A 23,846-nucleotide genomic window follows, 5' to 3' on the forward strand; every position below is an offset into this window, starting at 1 on the left:
TAAATACAGGCCGCGCGCGCGCGGGCCCGCCAAGGCCAGTCGGCAAATTGAATACGTCGAGTGAGAATATAGGCTTGATAAATGTTTGCCGATAGAGCCGAGCGCGCCGAGGCACGGACGAGGCACGGACGAGGCATTTGGCAAGTGCGACTCGCGCGGAGCTCGTTTAACTTTCGGATAGGCCGCGTGTAGGCTCGTGAATGTAGCGTGTAATTTGGCGAGTGGCGGCGGCGGCGGTGGCGGCGGCGGCAAGTCTTTACGATGCTCTCTCGCTCGCTCTCGAGCGCGCGCGCGCGCGCTCGTCTAGGCTTGCTGCGCCATTGGCCGAGCCGCGGCGTCTTCCCCATTGGCTGACTCGCGCTCGAGTGCGCGCCGCGAGGGGGGAGCGCGCTCGCGCTCTCTCGCATCGACTCGAGCGCGAAAGCCCGACTTGCGGCTCCGAGGCGCAGAGCACAGCCGTAAGGGAGCGCGACCGAGGGTTTAAATGCACTCGCTGGCTTTTACGAGTGGCTCAAACAATAAGCGGCTATAATTGATATATCGACGAGCGGCCTCGTAAAAGATGCATCCTGCGCGCATCCCATTCACCTAATGCAGCACGACGATAAAACTGCGCTCCCCTACACGTGTATACATGTATATCTGTGTTTTCCGAGGCTACGGCTTTTTAATCCCTCCACGCAGAAACGGACAACTCTCGTAAATCGCGCCGCAGCCCCCCCCCCAGCCTCCCCCCGCCCCGCCGTCCTCCGACTTAAATGCCCCGACTTGTTTGTGCCTCCTTAGCTCCTCCATATTCAGCTCTCACTCAACCATGCAAACTTCAAATTTACTGTACTTTATTTCTGTCCTTTCAGACTTCCATGCCTCGAGTTTTATATCTTGTTAAACGGCACCTCTTACGCCTGGATTAAAAACCATTCAACACCTTTCTTCCACGTCGCGCAGCCCATTCTCACCTTTATTGTCGTTACATCTGCTCTTGCTTCATCAGTGTGGATCAAACGTTGGAATTATGTCTTACTCCCGGTAAAAACAATAATGATCGGTCATGCTTGAATCCCATAAATCACAGGCTGCTCTGGATTTGTTCGTTCGCAATACAGAGCCGGGCGATTGCACAATAAACGCTGAGAAATGTAATGAACGTAATTGGCGAAAAGGGAGTGTTGGAAAGTGATAAATGATGAGCTGTAAAGAGCGTACAAGTTGCAATATGCAGAACGTGGGGTGGTGCGGATCAAAGAGCCGGGCGCAGTAGTCGAGGAAGCGGCAGATAAAAAGTGAAAAAACAAAGGTGATTGCGTGAATTGGAGCTTTTAAAGGTAGGCATTTGCGGTTGGCAGCTCGCAAAAGGGAGCATACATCCGCTGACTGGCATTATTAGCGCGATGAGAGAGAGAGAGAGAGAGAGAGAGAGAGAGAGAGAGAGAGAGAGCGCTTGGGCGGACAAAGAGAAAGAAAGAAATGCGAAGGGTAGAAGGAGGTAAAGGCCGACGGGGAGCTGGAAGGGCAGAGGGAAGACAATGAGACACACATGTATTCGCGTATGTCTACTAAATTATTCACAGGCAGTTACCAGCTCGTCAGCTCGGCACCGCCCTCCTCTGCTTTTCGCGGCGGCTCGCTGCTCGGCTCTTCCACGTATCGTATTCCGGCGATTCAGAGCCAGCGTCTCGGGCCAGCTCCAGAGCCGACCAGCTGCAAGCTGTCGTCCAGGGCTGCGCGCACTTTAATCGACATCGACTGGTCGCTGCGGTTTCCAACTTGCTCGGGCGCTCTTTGCCGCGCTGCGCGTGCATAATCAATCGGGCAGCGAGCCCCAGCGGTCGCGCTCGTCCTCGCGGCGACGCATTATTACGGCAAACTAGCCGGCCTCAATAATTGATTAACCAGCGACTGGTTGTAGTGTCGCGACGATAACGGCGCCGCGGCGTCGTCGCTGATGGATCGCGGCTGTGCGCGGCTGTACGCGGCTGTACGCGGCACGGCCGATCGTTGATGCGCTGCATGATGGATGAGCCGCGCCGCTATTTTTGCCCGCGCGCTCGGCCACGGCTTTTGTCCTGGTGCTGCGCCCGGCTAATCGGCCAATCTTCGCTCTCCGCGGGCCGCGCGAGCGCTCGCCACCGTACGCGCGCATTCGTCTTTGTCTGCCTCGATTGCACTGGCTATTTTACTCTTTCAATCGCGGCTTTTCCCCCGCTCGCTCTTTCAGCTCTGCCGCCACTCTCCGCTGCTTCGCTTCTTCTCCGGATATCGACGCAATTACGCCATCGCGCCTGCGTTCGCTCCCTACGTACCTTGTCATTTGGCATTCGTGCCAAAGCAACTGCTGCCTCGCCTGCGTCTAGTTATACTTGCGTGCTCTTGCGCCTATTTCCTTAGACCTGGTGCCGCTTCGATGTTACGCTCTTTCGCCATCGTCTTCCTAATCTTATACGATCGTACCTCCTACCTACAACTTCGATGGACGCGTCGAGTATGAAAACGAGTAAACATTTCTCGTATCTCGCAAATACATCACGCTGCTCTTCGTTTGCAGCTCCAAAACGCAGTGTCAAATATTTTTTTCTTGCGCTATCTCCTCGTTCGTCTTTTCATTGCCCATTCCAACAGAACAATGTCATATGTCGAAACCGCTACTGTCAGTTCAATGTTGCAAGCTACAATTGATTTGCGATGCATCTCGTGTATCACGAGCAATTCCATTAAAAATCCCACAACTCTTTCGGTACAGTTTGTCGACTGTTCAAGCTGTTTGAACGCTTTCAATTTCACCATTGCGTCATGCTATCATCAATTAGAAGCTCTCGAGTAGCCCGATCCATCGGCTGCTCTCCTATGACACCCCGTTTTTCCTGCTTTGCCGAGCTTGCTAATCGAGCCTTCCTCGAACGTATCAGTTTGAGAGGAAAGCGAACCAAAATATGGCGTTCGCTGTATCTCGGTCAAGTCGATTGCAAATCAGATTATCGCGCTATCTATTATCGTTCTCTGACGGATCCCCATAAACCACGACAGATAATGTCCCGTTGTTTATTGATTTGTGCGTAGGGTGATCGATTGACCGAAAGGAAAAATAATAAGCAGCGCCTGCAGGTCGATAATAAAATGTCACGATTGGCATGTCGGAAGTGAATTTGGAGGTGCAGAAGTGATTTGCCGTTGCACGACTATCGAACGGTAGCGTTGGAGATTAAAATCGAGGAGGCGAGGAAGCGCCGCGCGTTGCATCCGCAGCGAGCACGGAATGGCAGCGGGAGCGGCGTTTGTAGAAGGGTTGGTCGGGAATTAATAAATTGTAAAATGGTCGGGAAAAAATGAAGCTATTAGCAATATACATAAAGCGAAGCTGATCGCTGGCGGCGAGGCGGATGAGCACAGGTGCAGCGTCCGGCCGGGGGAGGAGTCAAGGAGGTGTCGGCTGCGGCCGGCGGCCGTCTTTGTCCGCGGCGCGTTCGCTCGGGCGCGACTCGGATTGGCCGGCTGGATCGCGCGGCGCTCGGCCCTTCCCCCGCGGCGTGCCCGGCCCCGCCCACGGGGCCCGCCTCGCGTCCGCGCCGGCCGCGGCTCCGCCCGTCCGCTCGTCCGCCGCGTGCTGCGCCCGCGAGACTGGCGGATAGCTCCGCGCGCAGCGCCGCGCCGTCTCTCGGATGCTCGCCCCTCGGCGCCCGCGGGCTCGCTCGACCAGCGACCAACGCGTCGGCATTGATTTAATTACGCATCGGTTTGCTCGCTTACGAGCGCCGCTGCCCCGCGCTCCGGCCTCCTGCGCGCGAGGCAGCCGAGTCGCGTCTGCCTGCTCGCGTCCCGGCGCTGCTGACGACCCCGTCGACCGTCGTCGTCCGAGGGACGCACCTTGCCGCCGACTCGTCTCGGCGCGCTCGCTCGACTCGCCTCCTCCATCTTTCCCAACGCTCGTCCGTGCCGACAAGTATGCGCGCTCCCTGGCTTCCTTTCATTTTTATTTGACCTTTGATTGTCGGTAGGGGAGGGCGGGGTCCAACGACCGCTTCGATTGTCAAACTGCCTCTTCGAGCCGCTCTGCAAATAGGCATGCTCATCGACGATCAATGACCACTTAGCCAATCGCGTTCACAGTCGTCTGCCCGTTATACACTTATTCATCAGGTACTTATATTAGATATATTTTCAAGATTGACCGCCAATTTTCCTACTGTTCAACGATCATTTTGTACTTAAGTTGCATCTATAGCCGGTTACTCAACTTTGGATACTTAACGCGCGATGACAAAATTCCTTTTTTTTCTTTCATTGCTCGTAATAAAAGAGTGACTGATGGATCAAACCGAAAAAAAATTGGAGGTACTCCTTGTATTTTATTTCTTCTAGTTATTATCCTAATTAGTTATCTACGTTTGACCACAAAAAAATCATTACCTTAAAATTCGTAAGTTTGATCGACAAGAGTTCTATTACGAATTTTCGAAAATCAAACGTTTTTTGATACTACGTTGTTTTGTAAGCCTTGAAAAGTGCGTGTATTAAGTTTGAAGTCTCAATATTCATTAGTAAAAATTATAGAAGCAATTTGGTGAAACGGCAACCCGTCACGGCATCGACTTTTGTCATTTTCCAGCAACATTTTCGTTAATAACAAATGCGGGCTATAATTTTCATCGAGGTAATCAATTCCAAATTTAATTAACTTTGGTCTGTCAAAGTTTCGTAATGTTCTAAAACTTATTTAATCTCATGTTAAAATTTAGTTCAAAGTAGACACAATATAGTTTTCAGTGTATTTTTCTATAAAAAGCCTATTTCCCCATGTTATTTTTGTAAAGTAATATAGAAAGGAAATCAATAACATTACGAAACTTCAACACAATAAAGCTAATTAAATCCTGAATTGAATGCCTTAGTGAAAATTATAATGCGTTATAGATTTTTTTATCATTAATGGAAATGTTCCTAAAGAGTGCTGAAAATCGACCCCGCACTAGATTGATTATATATATATATATATATATATATATATATATATATATATATATATATATATATATATTTTTTTTTAATAAATATTAAGATTTCAAGATTGATACATGCACTTGAAAGTTTATCTAAACATATTGAACCAACAAAAGTCGGACAAAGACTAGAAGAAACAAGATACTACGATGAATAACTGTTTTATTGTAAGCGAATGAAAGAAAAAACAATTTGTTGACTAATTTTTTGGTGTACATTCAAACAATCTTAATGGATGTGTTTTAAGGCTATACATTTCCGAGATGATCCCGTTTCGTAATTCACTCGGTTGCAATCTAACTGAGCGACTACTGAACCGTTTCAATATCAAAAATTTGAATTAATTTCAAATTTCCAATTGCACACCATTTTCAAACTTTTTTATCTCTTGATTATATTTTTATGTATTATTCTCCCGCAATGTGTTTTACTTTAATTATTTCGAACGCCTAATTGTATGTGGCACTAATTTAATTTTTAAGCCATGGCAACTCTTGACTTTGATTAATTTCTCCAATTTTTATTAGCGGCTGAGTCTACATTTTCGTTATCATTTTTTTGAGCATCATCATAGTTGAAAATTGTTTTGGGTTATTCTTGATTACTCTTCTATATTTTCTTGAAATAAATTGCGTCAATAAAAAACAATTATAGCTGTGAGTAATTGATTTTACACTCTCAGTTGTATTATATACAGCATTCCTTACCCATTATTAATTACTTCGATTAAATTAGTTTTTATTCTAAAAGCACTGACAAAGTACTACTAAACACATCATGTAATTGTGAGTAATTGCAAAGATACGCTTCAATCAAGTCAATAATGAATCGCCACCATAGCAAAAAGTATACGTTTTCGAATAAGCCTACTCCATTTAGATCAAATCAAAGATTTACGCGAATATATATATATATATATATATATATATATATATATATATATATATATATCATCAAACGTAATGCAAAACTTCCTCCTTTTTCTAATCGCTAGAATATTTCTGACGAATATAGTATATACTTGTTTTTATTTCAGAGATTAGTTTTGAACATGGGATGTTCTTATTTATTAATTATGTATAAGTTCTGGCTACGTAAAAATTATTCTATTAATTAACAATTTTTCTCTCGTGTCAACATTTTTTCTACAAATTAAAAATCGAAAATCATTCAAATGTTGAACAAGAAATTCGTTCAACCGCATATTTGCAAGTGCATTGTGAGCATAGATACTTGTACTTTGAAGTTGGGACAAAATCTTTTTGTCCATAAAAATATGCAAGAAGCCATAGCCTCTTGGTCCGATACTTGATTTTCATAGGGACAGGCTAATCTGTAAGCGATGTAGAGTTTTCATAATGTTATCAAGTAGACCCTGAAATTAAATCCTTTCGATGGAAAAACAATTTTCTTCCGAAAAGTTAAACGATTCACAAATTAAGCCAAAATAAATTTTTATTAAATAATTGACTAATTTTTTGGAAAAAAGCATCTGATTACATAGTTAGTGACAAAATTATAAATAGTACGTATAATTTTTGAACGGTTCATCTTACCAACCAATTTTTTTTTCTATCGAAAGAATTTAATTTCAGCTTTTATTTAATATTGCGTAAACACTACTTCATTTAAATTACAATCTATCCTCATTGCAAAATAATCATGTATTTCGGCTGTCTCTATGAAAATAGCCTGTAATTATGGATAAATTGAGTATTAGAACGAGTATCGATAGATTTTTGCATGTTTTTTTATATAAAACCATTCTTTAAAATTTTAAGTAAATTAGTGATCCAAACTCTCCTCATCATGTCACAATACCTAAAGTCATGTAGAAAATTTCATTATTTTTTTATATCTAGAGCTCTAAAGAAAATAGCTTTTTAATAACTTTTTCATAGTGGATTTATAAAAAGTTCCTGATAAGCTTTTACTAAACACTTATAAAACTGATACACATTACGATGAGATGTGCATGGAATTAAAAAAAATCAGTGAAAGTTTCAAGCTCAAACCCAATATTTTACGGCTTATTTCGATTTGAAATGAATTTCTGCAGCAAAAACTATTAATATAATCTGCAGCGTCCCATATGAACATAGTTCTTAAAGTAACAACAACAACAAGAACAGCAGCAGCAACAACAACAACAACAACATCATTAATACTCATATAGCTGTCTAATTTATCAATGAAAATGAGCCGTCGAACAATTATTTTGGTTATGTTCGTATAAAACATTTGCCCTTAAAATCATCGATCAAACTTGCACTTTGAAGACAAAACTTTGTCAATGAAGTCAATTAGCTCTTAAAATTTTCGTTTTCACAAGTAGAATAAGTGATGTACAGAGAAACCTATATATAGAGAATCTAAAAGTTGACCACTAGTAAAATGTTAAATATAAGGACAACAATGACAACAATAAATGATTATATATTTTAATACGCGTGAATTTAACATTAAATGGCATGCAACATAAAAATTATCATGTTGTCGGAATTTGATAAAATAAAATTCACTTTGTTTAGGCTGTATAAGCTTGGTGTTGTTAGTTGTGAAAAAATGGACACACTATTTCGTTTCAATTTGTTTTACAAGCCAGAAAACTATAGATATTGCTGTTCCTCATAATATATACGTCCGATTTATGTTAATTCGTATTATTAATCTAGTAGATTCACTTAAAACTTTAACTGAAACCTACATTAATTAACAATAATTTACACATATTCACTTTAACAGCCAGTAACGTTTGTATTATAGGAAAAAAATCGCAGCTTCGAGTAACAATAATCAGAAACGTCAGTTTTATCTATTAACTTATTAGAGTACCAAATTTTAATATTATTAATTTTAATGGAAGTATAGTTTAATGATTCTATTAATCAAAATAAAAGTTTACATTTCAATTATGTCCACGTAATAAGTCTGCTGTTCATTTTCGAAGAAAACTAGATATAATTTTAGGAAAATAGATGAAAACAAATGAGAAGTCATATGTATCTTACGAATAATATTACTCGATCAAAATTATACCGTTGATAATAACATTAAAAGCGAAAAGTATAATATAAATATAAGTATATATAAATATTTAAAGTAATGTTGTTAAAAAATTTTTTTTACATAAGACCATTTTTTCTCTATCATTGATTGTTATTTCACAAAATGCATAATAGGGGAGACCCGGGCAAAACGGACATAACAAATTATTTTGGTTATAGCGAATTACAATGTACAGGTATATTCTTCATATTATATAATGATAAGAATTTCAGTATGTGCGCAGTATCCGCGGTGATAACATCGAGTCTAACAGATATTATTTACGTATGATTTTTGGTATCTATGGAAGTGTATCAATTATTCGGTCTTTTAAACATACACTTTAAAAATAGCATGGGATTTGAGTAATTAATTATTAACAAAATAACTCTATAAGGATTCAATTAGCTTTCATAAATAAAAAAATGCCCTTTAATAAATAGAAAAGTAATTATTTATATCTAACACACCCTTTATCTAAAATTATGATTACATCTTTTTTACATTATTTATAATATTAAAAGTGATTTTCCATGTAATTTTTCCAGTTTGTCTATTTTTACTCCTTGTAGCTCGTATAGTTGGATCTTTGATGATGTTATATTTCCTTATTGGCGGTGCGGTTTACTTAGGGCTATTAAAAGATGAGTTATCGAACTAAATATTACTCTTAGCAAAAACGCTGAGAAACCGTATATGGTATGGAGGGTGGAACTTCTATTTACCATATCGACGGACAGCCCCTAATATCGAAATTTTTTAAAATATTTATTTTTCTTAAATTTTCCGTAGTTTCATAAGTAATTTCGAAACATCATTTATCAGCAGTAATTAAAATGGTCTACAAATATATGAGAAAATCAAATTGCAGACAATGGATTAAAAGAATATATGAAAGCGCGACTTTAAAAGAAATATTAAAAAATGGAAATGCGTTATTATTTATTTCTTTCTTTATTTATTTATTCCTATGTCTATTTTGCTCTAAAAATAACAAAGAATTTATTTATTTTCATTTAATTAATTTTTTTATTAATTTATCGTATTGGTTTGAATAATTTTTCAAAGCGGTTATTGCGCAGATGTACTGGCTATCATATTCATTTCACGTTAAAAATATAATATAAATTTTTTTTATTTGGTTCCTTTTTCTCTCAAATTTTCAGTGTCCGTCTTGCTCGGATCTCCCCTAGTACGTACAGGAAATGAGGAAGTGCAAGTAGGAACTTTTTTTATAATGGCATTGATTTGCTTAGTTTTAATTTGAATACCTCTTACAGCAATAATATGGCGAATTACTACGAAGAACGATTCATTCTTAATTACACCGTTACGCTCGCTTACATTGTGAATACTCCTTAAACGTTTGGTTAACTGATTGAGCAGTTAAGTAATATAATAACTCTAATGTAACTTCAAGCTTGTTCATAGACAACAGTAAGTCTTGAAATTTTATTAATTTAGCTTGTTCAATGAATATGCGCAACATATATTCAGAACTATTAAATTAATTACTGGATACTTTTTCTCATCATCGTAGAATACGACCATGAATAAAAATCATTAAACAGAGTATGATTGCAGAAAAAACTGCTCGAACAAAGAAGTACATAATAGGGATAGGTTTGATAAAATCATAAAATCAAATTATCTGTTACAATTTATTATAACTATATTTTTTTATGTTGTCATGGCTTACAACATTTTGTGCATATTTTAAAATTTTTTAATTTTGTTTGATTTCAAAATTTGCTTTTTAAAGTACATTAAATCTTGCTTCGAATGATATAAATAATATTGCGACGATATATTATCACTATATCGTTATAAATGTATATTAATTTTTCATTAAGAGTGTATAACAAGGATATCTATTATTTATCTAGGCACTATTAATCGTGATAGGCGTGTTTGGAAGGTGCTCATGCGTTATGCATTTGTTTTATAAACAAAAAATTTGATAAAAATCACCAGAAGTATATAAAAGAATCGTTTTATTATTGAGATATATTGACCTATTTAAAATTCTGCATATTATATAGTTCAATTATTCATGAATGTAAAATATAAACTCATATTAGATTTGCAAAAATAATCTTCTTATCAGTATAAAAATTACATTTTTATGTAAATTGAAAAAATAATGGCCAAGATCATTTCGATGAAATATTTTAATGGTGATGATTAGTAAAAAGTAACATGAATGATGAACAAATAAATATTAATACTTAGAACTATTTTTGTGCGTTAAAGAGTGCACTTATTTTTATTTTTTCCAATTGTAAATTGATTACGATGAATTCGTATAACAGAAGACAGCCTGTTTGCCTTTAATATAATGCATTAGTTTTAAGAATAAAATATATATGTAAATATATTTCAAAATAAATCAAACAAAACAAATAAGCACATAAAAAATGTAAGTACGGATGTATTATATATTCATAGTTACTTTTTTGGAGGACCCCGAAGGAAGATTGACATCATTAAAAAGTTTATTAATATTTCGTTTGTATATAAATTATCGACATGATCATATATGTATTAAAAAAAATTGCAAGACTAGATGAAGCTTACTTCAGCAAAATATAAAATAAAAGTAACTCTTGCACCATTCGTTACAAAAAATCAATTTACAATCGTTATTCAAGTATTTCATAGGATAGAAAGCAGACATTCAATGATTCCATTATTATTCTGTAACCATTGAGTTGAAAATCAAAAATTCAGTAAAATATTATGGTATATGAACTTTTGAAACATTGAAATGGAATTCGACGAAGTGAAGATCTGGATGCTGGAGTCTAAGTTGCAGAGCTACGCAGTCTGTTAACATCACTGGTTCTTCACAGGATTAACGAACCCGCACTGATGGTTTCCTCTTTAATTCAGGAGATTTTACAAAAATCCTACGAATAAATATAATCATGATGACATTGAAAAACGTTACACGAAGGCGATGTGAAGTAAAATGAAAGGTATTACTACAGATACAAACATGAAATTAATTTTTTTTCTTCGCAAAATCTATAATATTTTATTCACATCTCCTTTGCATTTAATAGTATATTGCACTCTCAAGCTACTTGTTAAAAAAGGACACACAAAATTCATCTCAAATCAAAGTATTATTAAGGCATATTTTTTAATTTAATAATATATTGAGATTATATTGGCGTGCAAGTTAATTATAATATTAAATTTTTTTTAATTACTGAAAACATTACTTTCACGATCAATTCTAATAAGCGTTAATTTTTTGATCATCAAAAGTATGAAGTATATTGCGTGTATACGTTAATTCAATCCGTTAGTTAAATCAAAATAGACATATCTATGTAGAATATAACTTGAAAGTAAAATGTTGTAAATATTCTTTTTTAATTAAATACAGTTAATATTTTCATACGCAAACCATTTTGTATTGATAGCTCAGCTAGGATTATTATATTGCATTCAAACAAAACATGTTAATGTTATTGACTTTGTGATTGGACAATACGCGAGGGTCAAACTACAATAAGCTTCGATTTTTTAAATATTGTAAATAATATTTTGTTAGCTGCGCAGTAAAAATGTTTAAAAATTAATGAACAATTATCACGTATGTATACCTCATTTCATGAAAAAGAAGAAAATGTTATATTACCCAATTATTATGATAATATCTAAATATTTTTTAAAATAAAATAAAAGTTAGGCATTATAAATGCAAACTTTCGTGATTCAATAAAAATCATTATCTTCGACACTTAGATTATTTTGAAAACGAAATTGTTAAATTTATCACAGACACAAGCTATATTACTATTGATTCGTATAAATAATAATTATCTAACGAGTTTCGAAGAATCCATACAGCAAATGATCAAAATTGTTATTTAAATACACATGAATTGACTTCATAGCAAGACCAACTTGAACTTGAAACACGACTTTTAAATTGTATGATTGCTAGCGCTACTCGAGATATTAATCAAAAATGTTTCTCATGCAATCTGCACGAATTTGTATTATGCATAAAAAAATTATGACAATTCTCAAGCATAAATGTATCAAATAATTTTTCACCATCAGCTTACCCATCCTACTCGCTCAGAACAGGAAGTAGAGACCTTTGCGGTCAAAAGAAAAATAAGTTATATGAAACGTTCAATGCAAATTTACTACTTATACTAATTAATTTTTTTTTATTTAACCGTTATGATTTTGAAATAATTATCCGTTTGGAATGTTAACGTTTATTTTTAATTATTGGTAGAAACAGTATGCTACTATTCATATTAACTTACAATTCTATGTTTTGAATAGTGGAAGATGAACACATCGAGTCAATTTTAACGTGACAATGTTTATGACATTTCATTTGACAGTCTCGACATTCATAGCCTTGTTTACCTAATCGGCGAGCCAACGTTTTTTTGCAAACTTCACATACTGTACCTCTGTAAATAAAATGATGTTATCATTTTCATTTGGCTAGCTATATAAAATTACAGAGGTATTTAAAGTATATTACCCAGGCATGTGCTTTGCAATGAATGTATGATCGTTGAAAATATGTAGTTTGGTGCCTTTTTTCTTCCATCTACTTTTTTGTGCCAATGATAATGGAACGAGATAATGTCTGTAATGCAGGTTTATGCATTATTATAGATTAATATTGAAAATTGTATCTCCTGATAGGCATCATTTTGCGTTTGCTAAATGACGTAAACGCAAACTACTATTGATAATAATCTTACTTTCGAATGCCATTTTCCATTGTTTCAAGCACCAAAGTAGACGCTTCATTGACATAAGTCCTCATCGAAGTACCACTGATTGCAGATGCTTCGCTCACACTTGATCTTCTTGAATGTTCTTCTCGTCCTGTAATTCGTAAAAGCTATTGTAATATCAAATACCTATCAAATAGAAAATATACGTAGAACGACTTTTAAGGATTGAGTTGCGGAAAAGAAAATGGAATTATTCATTGCACATCTTGGACATGAGGATAAGACTGAAAATATTTATATACTTTTTTACATTACGTTTATTTTTGGAAGTTCAATATATGTGGTATGCTATACATGCTCGCTCAAAATTTTAGATTGTTATGAAAACTCTTATTCACATAAATAAACTATTAATAACTTTTTTATTAATTATAATTTTTCCGTCTTCGTGCTTTGTTTGTAAAAACTGTATTGTTAGTAATTCTTAAGGATTTCAATCAATAGGGAATCATTTCATTCAATTATTATTTTTGTAATTTGTTTGGTGGTTTTTAATTATAACATCACAGAAAATCACCTAGGATATTTAAATAATTTAAACAAAAATCAATAAGCAACACTTAATTAAATTGTGTTAAATGTTAATTCATAAAAAATTAGCTTTAAGTTATGCTCACGTCTATGAATATTGTCGTTGCAAAGAGGTTGCAAAAGATACTACGAAACAAATTAATCATTTAAACCTTGCTTGTAAATACAGATGCACACCTTTTACTACTTGCTAATTTAATCATATCACGTAGAATCATCAATCTGAGTTTAGCAGTGTTAGAAAAAATTTTCGGCATTTAAATACTGAAAAAAATAAGCATAGGAAGATATTGTTATGTTGCTTTTATAATCAGTATAGAGTCTTTTAAATTGATTAATAGTCAACGTATATAGCACATATGAACCATCATTTAAAAAGCAAAACTAGCATCAAGTTGAATTGCATATTATAATAATTTTAAAGTTGGAGGATAATGGAAACAACATCCTTCAAATTTACAATAGATATCGAAATATATAAAGGAAATACAATAGGCACAAATAATTTATCGTTAATCATGCTCTTGCGAATTTAATTGAAACTTAAAAGATGGGGCGAAATAGCGTTTAGATTGATAGGCAACATGTATTGCAAAAGATATAACTTTATGAATGTAAACAGTGTGAACGTGATATTGTTTCGAATATATAAGTATAGTTAATAGTATATTATATCATGTGTTTTTACGACTTTAGAAACGAATTGAATTTTTCTGTAAATGTATATATCGTCTTATATTCCATTTAGTGATGAGCTGGATTTATAAAATAAATCAATATTCAGCCTTTTTTCTTATTTTTGTACATATCTAATTTTTAGTGTTGTAAAATCAATATAATAATCAATTAACTAATAAACTAATTACCAGATCCTGGATCTTTCGCTCTGTCAGCTGAAATTGATCTTGAATGAGCGTCTTCATGATCAGGATCCTCTTCGGGTCCAACTGATCGACTTCTTGTTTTTGAGCGACTCAACCTTTTTCTGATTGTCCCAAAAAAGTCTCTTCGTTTTCTCCTACTTCTTCCCCTATCTAACAAATATAAGTTTAAATGTATAAAAGGCTTTTGAAAAATTAGCTAGATATGTAATACCTTTCAATCCATCTGAATTTGATGTGGTACTATCTTGCCCTGTTGCATTCATCTCTTTATCCCCATTCTGAAAGGTATAATTTATTAAATAAAATAAAATAAAGATTATAGACGAAACATATAGTTTGAAAATTAGTTGTTAAATCAGATATGTCTAAGCATAAAACTACTGTTAAAATGAAATATATTTACTTCTACTGGGATTTCTGTCCATCCTCCATTTTCACTCAATCCGACCTGTTGCATCATTGTAAACAGAGCATTCAAAAAATGTTATTGTATTCGTTAATAGGATAAACTTTTGATCAAAAGAAATTTTTTTTAGTTTCAATATGCTATGATCAACTTACTATATGTTAGTCAAATTACGCTTACCTTGACGACTTGTCGCTCGGGTTGCTAGAAAAACCAAAATTACGCTTTATAATAGCGTCTTAGTGAAATATTCCAACATATTTTTCGCATGCATTTCAAACTAAACACACTTTGATCAAATAGAATTAGTCAAATAGCTTACTCTTTGTTGGCTATGGACAATCAATGTTCCCTTGTTACCATTAGATTGACCAGTTCTATACGGCGAATTAATAGCAGAAGTGCCGTTCGTCATAAAATCTGTAAAAGAAATTGATTATATTGTTTCTGATTTTTTATTTTAAGAGTATTTCTCTACGATTGATACAAAAAATCAAATCATTTCACAACATGAATATCATTGAACAGTTTTAATAGGTCACTATAATCTATGAAAATTAGTTAGGAACTGTTGGAATGATGAAACATATTGTTGGTATGTCTATAAAATATGAGTCAAATTAAGCACGTGCAACTTTCAAAACACAAATGACAGCGTTAAAAATCAAGATTAACCGTGCAAATCACGCTTTTTTATCGCACCATACTTGTAAAACTTTATAAAATTCTAACTATAACAATTCAATCCAAACTGTATTGATGTATGCCTGAAATTCTTTAAAAATGAAAATTACCTACTTTATGAAAATTTTAAGACGACTGCTGACAATCGTCAAGTTACCATTATACTGTTGTACTTCTTATTTCCGTCAATTACTACAATAACTCTCATTGAATTAAATCACACGATGATATTTGTCATTAGTGTATATGAATGTTTTGAATGATAGTAATGGTAAAAAAATATAAAGTTTTGAATCATACTGCAACATTTTGCGAAAACGCTTTGTACTTTGATACTTTTTTTCTAAAATGAAGTCTGGCTATTTTATAAATTGGCATGTTTATGGGTGGAGGCAAAACTCAAAATTAACTTAACAATTAAATCGAACCCAAAGGAACCATTCACTACTCAAAAGTATCATCACATATCTGCTTATCTACTTGCGGTAGCTTTCTTTTGATCTACTAAAATCTCAAGCAAATTAAAGTGTAGAATAAATAGTATAAACAGTTCAACTCGGAGACAGGCTTAAGACGGTGCATCTAAGATTTTCTGATATCAAGTGCAGTACATTCCAAATTTATAAAAAAATGTTCTTTGATGAAACATTATCATGAAATGTGTTTCAAATATGTAACTTTGAAAATGTAACTGATAAAAGTTGAAAGTCAGTTTCGAATGATTTCATCATGATAATTGTATGTGTGTTTGGTAATGGCTTTTAACACACACAAACACATAAACAATATAAAAGTAATTTACAATATTGACCTTAAAATTGGTAGATTTTGATTTATTTTGTATGCTGGATATTTCACTTACATTTATAAAGTTACTGAAAATTATTAAACACTTGAAATCTTTGAAATCATAATCATAAGAATATAAGACTAATATTTTAGTTTACAGGATAAAGGGGAAATAATAAAAAAGGCGACAGTGAATAGCCCCTTTGGGCAACAAGTAAGTGTCTTAGTGTTGAAAATCTACAACGTTGCTTTGCAATTTGTCTCGGTGACGAAGGAAAAAGAAACCAGAAAGTCGTCTACAAGTCGTTAGAAATGCAGACAAGGCGATCAATCAATCAATGAATGAATCAATCAATCAATCGGCCGGGCCGACAGTGCTTGGAAGATGCAGGCTTATTTGCTGATTGGTGCTCGCGGACTTGGCGTGTCTGTCGTCAATTGATATCGAAAAGAAATGTAATCTTTAGATCACTTATGTATCGATTGAAGGCGAGCACGCGGGGGTTCTGTCTCTTACTAGACGATAAGATCGATATTTACCGGCTCCCGGTTCGTTTGTAGAGTCGTACAAAATAAGTGTACTGTTACCGTTGTTATAGTTAATGCTAGTGTTGCTCAATAAGTTGTTTGTCGGATTGTAGGTACGTGTCGGTGAAGATGGCTGCTTGATCGTTTCCTTCACCTTGTAAGGCTTGTTGCCAATTTGAGGCACTTCCGCACCCTCGATAAAGAGAAACTGAAATAGTTAAAAATAAGCCCATCAGACAGTCCAAGATTGACGAGCGTTGCTCAATTGCCTGCCTCGCGCGCGCGCCTTCCTCAAACTTTATTGGCTTTTGTATAATTACTTCGACTGTGAGAGTGCCCGTCACTTCGTCTTCTTCGTAAGGTCGCGCTTGCAAAGGTATGATTTGCCTTTGACTCGGGTTCGCCAGCAACTCTTCCAGGCCGACGATACCGAGGCCCAGAAATCGCTCGCTCTTGTTCACTCGATCGTACACCTCCAGTAGCACTTCCGTCGTGCTTGGACTGACGTCGCTGCAAATTGCCAAACGTCACAGTCGAGCGAGCCGCAGCCAGCTGACGATAGCCGAGAATGGGGTGCACTTACAATAAAAACGCCTCGTCCCAGACGGGGCTCTTCGTTTCTTTCTTCACGGAAGTCTGATGCCTCTGCGGTGGCTCGTCGAGCTCCACCACGCAGTATGCTTCTTTGCATTGGCTCTGGCCGGCCAGATCCGCCGCTCGGACGACTTTCACCAGGAGTCGGCGTTCGCCCGGAGCGTATTGGTGTATCGCCGAGGTCGAGGAGTGGGCGTGGCCGGTCCGTCGGCTGATCGTCGAGCTCGAGCCACCCTGCACACGCGAGCGCCAGTCGGCGTCATTGCCAATGTCGAAAGTAGCCTGACCCAGCCTGAGCAGCTCTTGGCTTACCATGGTATCGTAGTGCAAAGGCATGGAGTAGCCCGACTGGTTGACGGGCTCGCGCCATAATCGAGGACAATTGATGTACTGAGATAGATTGAGGTGCAGGTTGGTGCCGCGTATCGCGCCCACAACGATTTCCGTAAGCAGTTCCTGCAGTTGAGCCTCGTCCAAGTCCTTCTTGATCGTGCCCACTGGCGCCAGAGAGACTTTCACCTGGAGTACAGTGACAAGCAGCAGAGGTTACTGAGCTCTACGCGAACAGAGTTGCCACTGCCGTGATACTGGCGACGCGTACGTTACCTCCGGCCAGCCGTCGCACTTGAGATCGACGAGCAGCTTCTCCGTGATGCAAACGACGTTGAGCCGGGCTCGGAAGCGATTCACGTTCACGCGGTAATGGCTTGCCTCGATCTTGTCGCCGTGCTGGCGGAAGGCCTTCAGCTGCAGTGCAGGTGTCGCCTCGCAGTCGCACGTTATCGTCTGCAAGCCACCATGTTAATCAACAGAGCAAAGCACATGTCGTGCGAGTTGCTTCTATTTGCTAACTCACCACGTCGTCCTTCGAGTCGCATTCGCAGAAGATGTTGGACAGAACAGGCGGGTGGGTTTCCGGCAGAACTCGAACGAATTCCACGCCGATTCCGTGCTGAAAAACAAACGTTGCCATATAAATTCTACTCGATGATGTTTGATCATTGGATTATTTTCAGTGAAAACTTTGCAATCATTCATGCGCGTTGATGCGCAGCTCGAAAAATAGCATACGAGGGAGCAATCCGAGGGCAAACAGAAAAGCAAAGTATATATAGGTTCACGCGTGGACGGTATAGACAGTGGGCCACGAATCGGCGTGGGCGTACATACAAACCGACACCGATCACACAGTGTCGGCGCTGCTGCTACCGCTGGTTCAACACTATTTCGGATGGGGACTTCCTGACGTCACTATGCCACTACGCGCGCGCGCGCGCGCGCGAGAGAGAGAGAGAGAGAGAGAGAGAGAGAGAGAGAGAGCAAGCGCAACGTAGCTGAATCATCGATACAGCTTAGCGCATCTCCTGATCGCTCGCATATTAGCTTTTATCGAGCTGCAGCTAGTCGTTCATTCGATGTGCGTGCAAGGTGGCTTCCTCTTGTTCTTTCTCAATGGAAATACAACTAAGCAGCACACCGGATGCCACTTAGAGCCGCTTGTACCAAGAATAAACACCAAAATGGTGCAGTCGCTTGTACGCAACGACTTCCAGAACAGCCGCTTTTCCGTTGATGATAACGATGACGAAATCGATGACTTCACCGTTCGAGCATCGACTCAAGAATACCCTTCTTACTCCCGCGTTGATTTTCCCTCCCTTTTGTTTTCAAGCGCAACAAATCCTCTGCGTGCACGAATCGTATCTTTGCGTTCGAGTATACCGAAAGAACTGCTATTTTTGAGCTGAAAAGCAAGTGAGATCGGTGTCGAGTAACACTTTCTCCGGAGCAATCAATACCTCGATCACTGCGCTCCAGATCAGCCGTCGAGAAAACTCCCAATTGATGCAAACATTTAGTCGAGTCAGATTTATTTGTCAACTTAGCCGCACGCTTATTAGCACGCGCACTCAGTTATGGAGGGAAGCTGTCCGAGAGCGTTCGATAATAATTCAATCATTGACGGGGCGTGGCGGATCCGACCTCTTATCGTCTGTCGAGGCTCTAAATTTAGAATGGAAATAAAGCGATTGCGCAGGTTAGACGAGCTCCAAATGACACCTGTTGCCCCTTGAGTAAAGATTCACGTTCGCGGACTGCTCACGTGTATCGCCGAGAGACAGAGAGACAAAGAGAGAGAGAGAGAGAGAGAGAGAGAGAGAGAGAGAGAGAGAGAGAGAGAGAGAGAGAGAGAGAGAGAGAGAGAGAGAGAAAGCGACGAGGGCGAGGCTGACAATTACTAGGCGGACAGAAAAGATAAGCTCGGGGGAGAAAAGAACGACATTGAGCGTGTTGGGACATTGCAAGACACATCTGTGGGATTGGCGAGCACAATACGCATTAAAAATAGTTTTGCCAGGCAGTGGGCTGGAGCGAGCAGAAGCCTACCTCGGCGATGGCGGAGGCGACGAAGTCGTTGAGCGAGTTGACCCAAACGGCGAGGAGCTCGTCGAGCACGACGAGGTCGGTGTGCAGCCAGCAGAGCATCTCGTTGGCCCATCTGACGGCCTCGGCGTCGGCACCCGTGGCCGCGGGCAGGTGCAGCGCCCGCGAGCTACGCGCCGGGCTGACCAGCGGCCCCGAGTTCTTGCGGGTGAGCCGCTTCCTGGCCGGCGGCGTGGGCGGCACGTAGGCCGCGGGGCCCGCGAGCGCGGCCGGACCGGCGGACGCGCCTGGGCCGGCGAGCTGGCTCCTGGAGGCGTTGGCCGACCTGGACTTGGCTACGGCGGCCGCCACCCCCGAGGCCGAGGCCCCGGCACCCAGCAGCAGCACGCTCTCGCCGATGGCGCCCAGGCCAGCGGCCGCGCTGTGCGCCTCCCTGGCGGCCGCGGCCGGCGGCCCGTGCTGCTGATGCGTCTGCTGCGGGCTGGCGGCGCTGGCGCTACTGGCACTGGCGGCCGAGTGCAGCGCGGTGGCCTTGCCGCGCTGGTAGAGCTTGTTGTAGACGAACTTGCCGACGCACAGCACCAGCAGGCCCAGCAGCATCCAGCCGAAGATGAGCATCGACAGGGTGTCCATTGTCGCGTCGGCGGACGGCTCGAAACTGCATATCAGATCGTCCACCCGCTCGGCCAAGTCGGCCATATTGGCCCATCCTCCTGCCAGCCAGGTCCAATTGGACGTCGTGAGCATTCTTCGGCTATTTTCACCCGCAAGCTCGAGCGGCGTGCCGCCGCCGCCGCCGCCGCCGCCGCCGCAGCCGATCAGCGCCGCCACGCACCGACTCGCGCTCTATTTATAGGCCTCGAGCGGCATGCACGCGTGGCCTGACCCGGCACACGGCAGCAGCCAGCTCCGGCGCTTCGGACGCCCGTCGAGCTTTCCTCGCCGGCAGCCGCTCGCCTCCTCTGACTAGCAGCGCACCAACTCGCTGCGGCTTTCGAGTTCGTCGCGTCGAGCAGCGGCCAGCCTCATCTCCTCTTGCCTCAGCTGTCGCGTCGATTGCGCTGAGAACCGGCCCTCGACCTTGCCACAGTGCCGCGGGTGGTTGCCGACGAAGCTACTGCTCACCTGGGCCTTGCATTGGTGTCCTCGGAACTAGCGTCTCTTCGCGTCGATTGTCCTTGGCGAAAATTCACGAGCGAATGCCTCCGTCGTCTTTTGCCACGCTGCAATAGTAAGCAGCGAAACGTTACTTTGCATTCACAGTTCTGGAAACGGCTGCATGACGTGTTTCATTGATACTCTACCTCGCTTTATTCGACATCGCTATCCTGACGCCTACTCCTCCGCATCCGCTCACAAGTCGTCAGCGATATTATTAGCATGCTCAGACTGAAAAATGAAAGCGGAAATTAGTCGGGCAGCCAATTACTAAAGGGATTTGTGATGCCTGTTCATCGGCTGTTAGTTTGAAAGCGTGTGAGTTTTGTGCTACACTGTAGAACTGTGCAACAGAGTTGTTTTAAGATAATTAAACTTGAGCGAAAGTCTGCAACGTAATTTAGCGCTGCCTAATGCGTATTCGAGGATGAAATTGAAGTAGGCATGGCTCGAAATATAAGAAATTGATGCGGGTGTCCGCCCATTTAAAGACGTGGTCAACGAGGAAGCGGGCGACCTTGAGATAATTGGAAGAGTCGACACCGCTTATTGCGCTAGTAGCCGATAACAGGGCGCTGACGAAAGAGAGAGAGAGAGAGAGGGAGATGCAACAGTCAGGAGGTCAATCGATTAACGACAAAACGACGAGCCAGCGGGGATCCAGCGAGACTAAACGAGGTCGATTCGATCGTAAAATCTTGCCGGCGACACTGATTTCTCGGCTCATTCGTCTCGATACACCGATGATCACACGCAAACATAAAATTCTTCAGCTTCTCGGTTACGTAAAGCATTCAGCAAGAAGACTGGATATACGTGACAGTGCTTCCATGCGTGCTTTGAGAATAGTTCGAGCCTCTTCAATCGGACATTAAAGTTTGTTACGACCACTAATTAGCAAGATAAACAACACTTCATTAAGAGACTAATGATATAATCGCAACTGTGTTTCTTCTAGTACACCAATCAAATAGTTTAATACAAAGCAACTGGAGTCGTTGATACAATGGAAGCACATTACTTATAGCATTTAAGGGCTTTCAGACAGAAAACAATCCAATTAAAATCCATGTTAATCTACCACTGACATAATTGTTTATGTAAACCGCATTTCTCTAGGCTATTTCATTGGGTTTGCTTTACTGATTTTTACGTAACGTGAGGAGTGCCACCATAACATTCAATGAATAAAATCTTCTTTTTCTATTTTTTAACGGATTAAAAAACTATCAAAGTCAACTTATTTAAAAATTAAATTCAATAAAATAAATAATACGTAATCAACTAATTTCGGTAGCATTGATGTTAAATGTACAATCTAAATGTACTACAGAAACTTTTGAAATCTATCTATTATCAAGAAATATTATTTTTTCATAGAATACTGGACGTCGTTTTCACTTTACAGATTAGATGTAAGACGTAGAAATAAATGGCTTTGCTATCTTATGAAATGTGTTTTCAAGTTGGTGCCTTAACTGCGTGAGTCACAGTTTTACACGCTGGCGCGGCTATTGTGTGCCAATAAATACGAGTCTAAAACTCGAAAGATACGTATGTTAATACAGAAGATAGAAAAAAAAAGAAATACGTCGAGTCTTCTTATATTCGACTAGTACGCAATATAATGCATGTGTGTCAATGTTGCTCAAGAGTACAAGTGTTTTTGTCGGTTAACGTTAGAAAATTAGAATTTATGACATTGTCTTTATAAATAGAAGTGTAAACAATCCTATCAGGAATGCAGTGAAACAGCGAGCTGTATAAGCACTGCATGAAAACAGTTGTACACAAGCATTGAAACAACGCGTAAGAAACGAAGCTTAAGCCCCTTATTCATGAGTGTATGCTACCCTTCGTTGCACACCCTTCAGCCCTACTCGACGCGTTCGTTGTTCGCTATCGGGCATCGATTTCCGTGGCCTCTACGTATATCTTTAAAACAGAAACACTCGCCTCTATATAGCCGCACCTAAATGTCTTTCACCTCGGCTTTTGCCGCTCGATCTCTCGCTCTCGCGATTCAAGATAAACCTTTACACGTTCGTTCGTTCGCACGCGCGCGCGCACACACACACAGCTGTTATTCCCACGTTCTTAACTTGCCTCTTCGTTTCTATTTTTTAAACAAAAGTAACACAGGGCAAAATTACAAAACGAACAGTGCAAAATCAACTCACTACGCACCGACTTGATCATTAAAAAGCTTTTTATTTTATTACGGTAGTTTGGTGATAACGGTAAAACAACTGTTTTATGAGAACCGTGACTTTCAAAAGAACTACCGAGTAAATAAGACAATTCGATTCGGAATAGAAAAAACTGGTGCGCTAATTATAAAAAATTGCTCGAAAAAAAGCTCTGCCTTCCCGTTTAAAATTCACGAGACAATGTCTGGTATAACCTAAAAATCTATGACCATTCAACAATGTTCGACTTTCACGTGTTATCGTCGGAATGGTCAAATACAGGTTGCAATCTTGTACTAATGCTCTCGGTTAAATAATCCATTAAGCGTTGCATTAAATTGGTGAGAGGGATCGAAGGAAACAAAAAGCAGCGAGACTTGCAACTTGTCGATTCATAACAATAATTATTCACAACTGTTATCTGATAAACGGACGACGCATCGATGAATTTCGGGATCAATCAGAAGCAAAGTTGCGGCGGTGGTACCTTGGTGAAAGTGCAGCACAGAGTCCAGGACTGAAAGTGTAAAAAAGGAAAACTGGAGCCGCAACGCAGCGTGAAACAACGGCTGAACGATGCGCGTCGGTCACACTGTCGCGACACGCGCTGTGCTCTAACTATACCTATGCAGCAGAGCGAGAGCAGAGCGAAACTGAAGGGAGATGGCGCGAGTTGGATAAGCGCGAGCAGGCGTACTCGCCGCGAAGGAGAACACGCACACTCGCTGCGTATACTCGCGACTGCTATGACGCGGCTCCCTTTCCTCCTTTCTTTTTTGCTTTTCCGCATTAGCGCCACACGCTGCCAACTGCGTTGCTCCGTAATTACCCCTGCTTTTTGCGCAGTCTGACTTATAAGCGAATGATGCTCCAC

At 39.7% G+C, this 23,846-nt stretch overlaps 1 protein-coding gene across 2 annotated transcripts; it reads right to left on the reverse strand.

The window, feature by feature from the left end:
- Positions 1-9,703: 9,703 nt before the first annotated feature.
- LOC131667450 (uncharacterized) lies at positions 9,704-23,601 on the reverse strand. Of its 2 annotated transcripts, XM_058940870.1 has the most exons (18): positions 23,460-23,601; positions 20,930-21,014; positions 19,629-20,848; positions 18,097-18,192; positions 17,847-18,026; positions 17,553-17,759; positions 17,230-17,474; positions 16,967-17,156; positions 16,707-16,854; positions 14,968-15,065; positions 14,826-14,849; positions 14,643-14,687; positions 14,451-14,517; positions 14,222-14,389; positions 12,789-12,915; positions 12,563-12,670; positions 12,336-12,488; positions 9,704-10,952 (listed from the first exon to the last, which is right to left on the reverse strand). In XM_058940870.1, the coding sequence occupies exons 3-18, from the start codon at positions 20,370-20,372 to the stop codon at positions 10,898-10,900; spliced, it is 2,655 nt and encodes an 884-aa protein (XP_058796853.1). In that variant the 5' UTR covers positions 20,373-20,848; positions 20,930-21,014; positions 23,460-23,601; the 3' UTR covers positions 9,704-10,897. The 2 variants fall into 2 exon arrangements, with proteins under 2 accessions (XP_058796853.1, XP_058796854.1); XM_058940871.1 differs by lacking the exons at positions 14,643-14,687; positions 14,826-14,849.
- Positions 23,602-23,846: the final 245 nt, after the last annotated feature.

The sequence above is a fragment of the Phymastichus coffea genome, unplaced genomic scaffold, assembly GCF_024137745.1.
Source record: "Phymastichus coffea isolate CEN01 unplaced genomic scaffold, Cenicafe_Pcof_1.1 PCOF00066, whole genome shotgun sequence".
Taxonomy (NCBI): domain Eukaryota; kingdom Metazoa; phylum Arthropoda; class Insecta; order Hymenoptera; family Eulophidae; genus Phymastichus; species Phymastichus coffea.

What these genes read in the sequence shown, in the direction of transcription:
- LOC131667450 (XM_058940870.1), bottom strand. Translation starts at nt 20,372, where the DNA reads ATGCTCACGACGTCCAATTGGACCTGGCTGGCAGGAGGATGGGCCAAT. An exon ending in AGTGCGACGGCTGGCCGGAG is followed by an intron (nt 17,760 to 17,846) that starts GTAACGTACGCG and finishes ACTGTACTCCAG; the next exon opens with GTGAAAGTCTCTCTGGCGCC. An exon ending in ATGGAAAATGGCATTCGAAA is followed by an intron (nt 12,671 to 12,788) that starts GTAAGATTATTA and finishes CCTGCATTACAG; the next exon opens with ACATTATCTCGTTCCATTAT.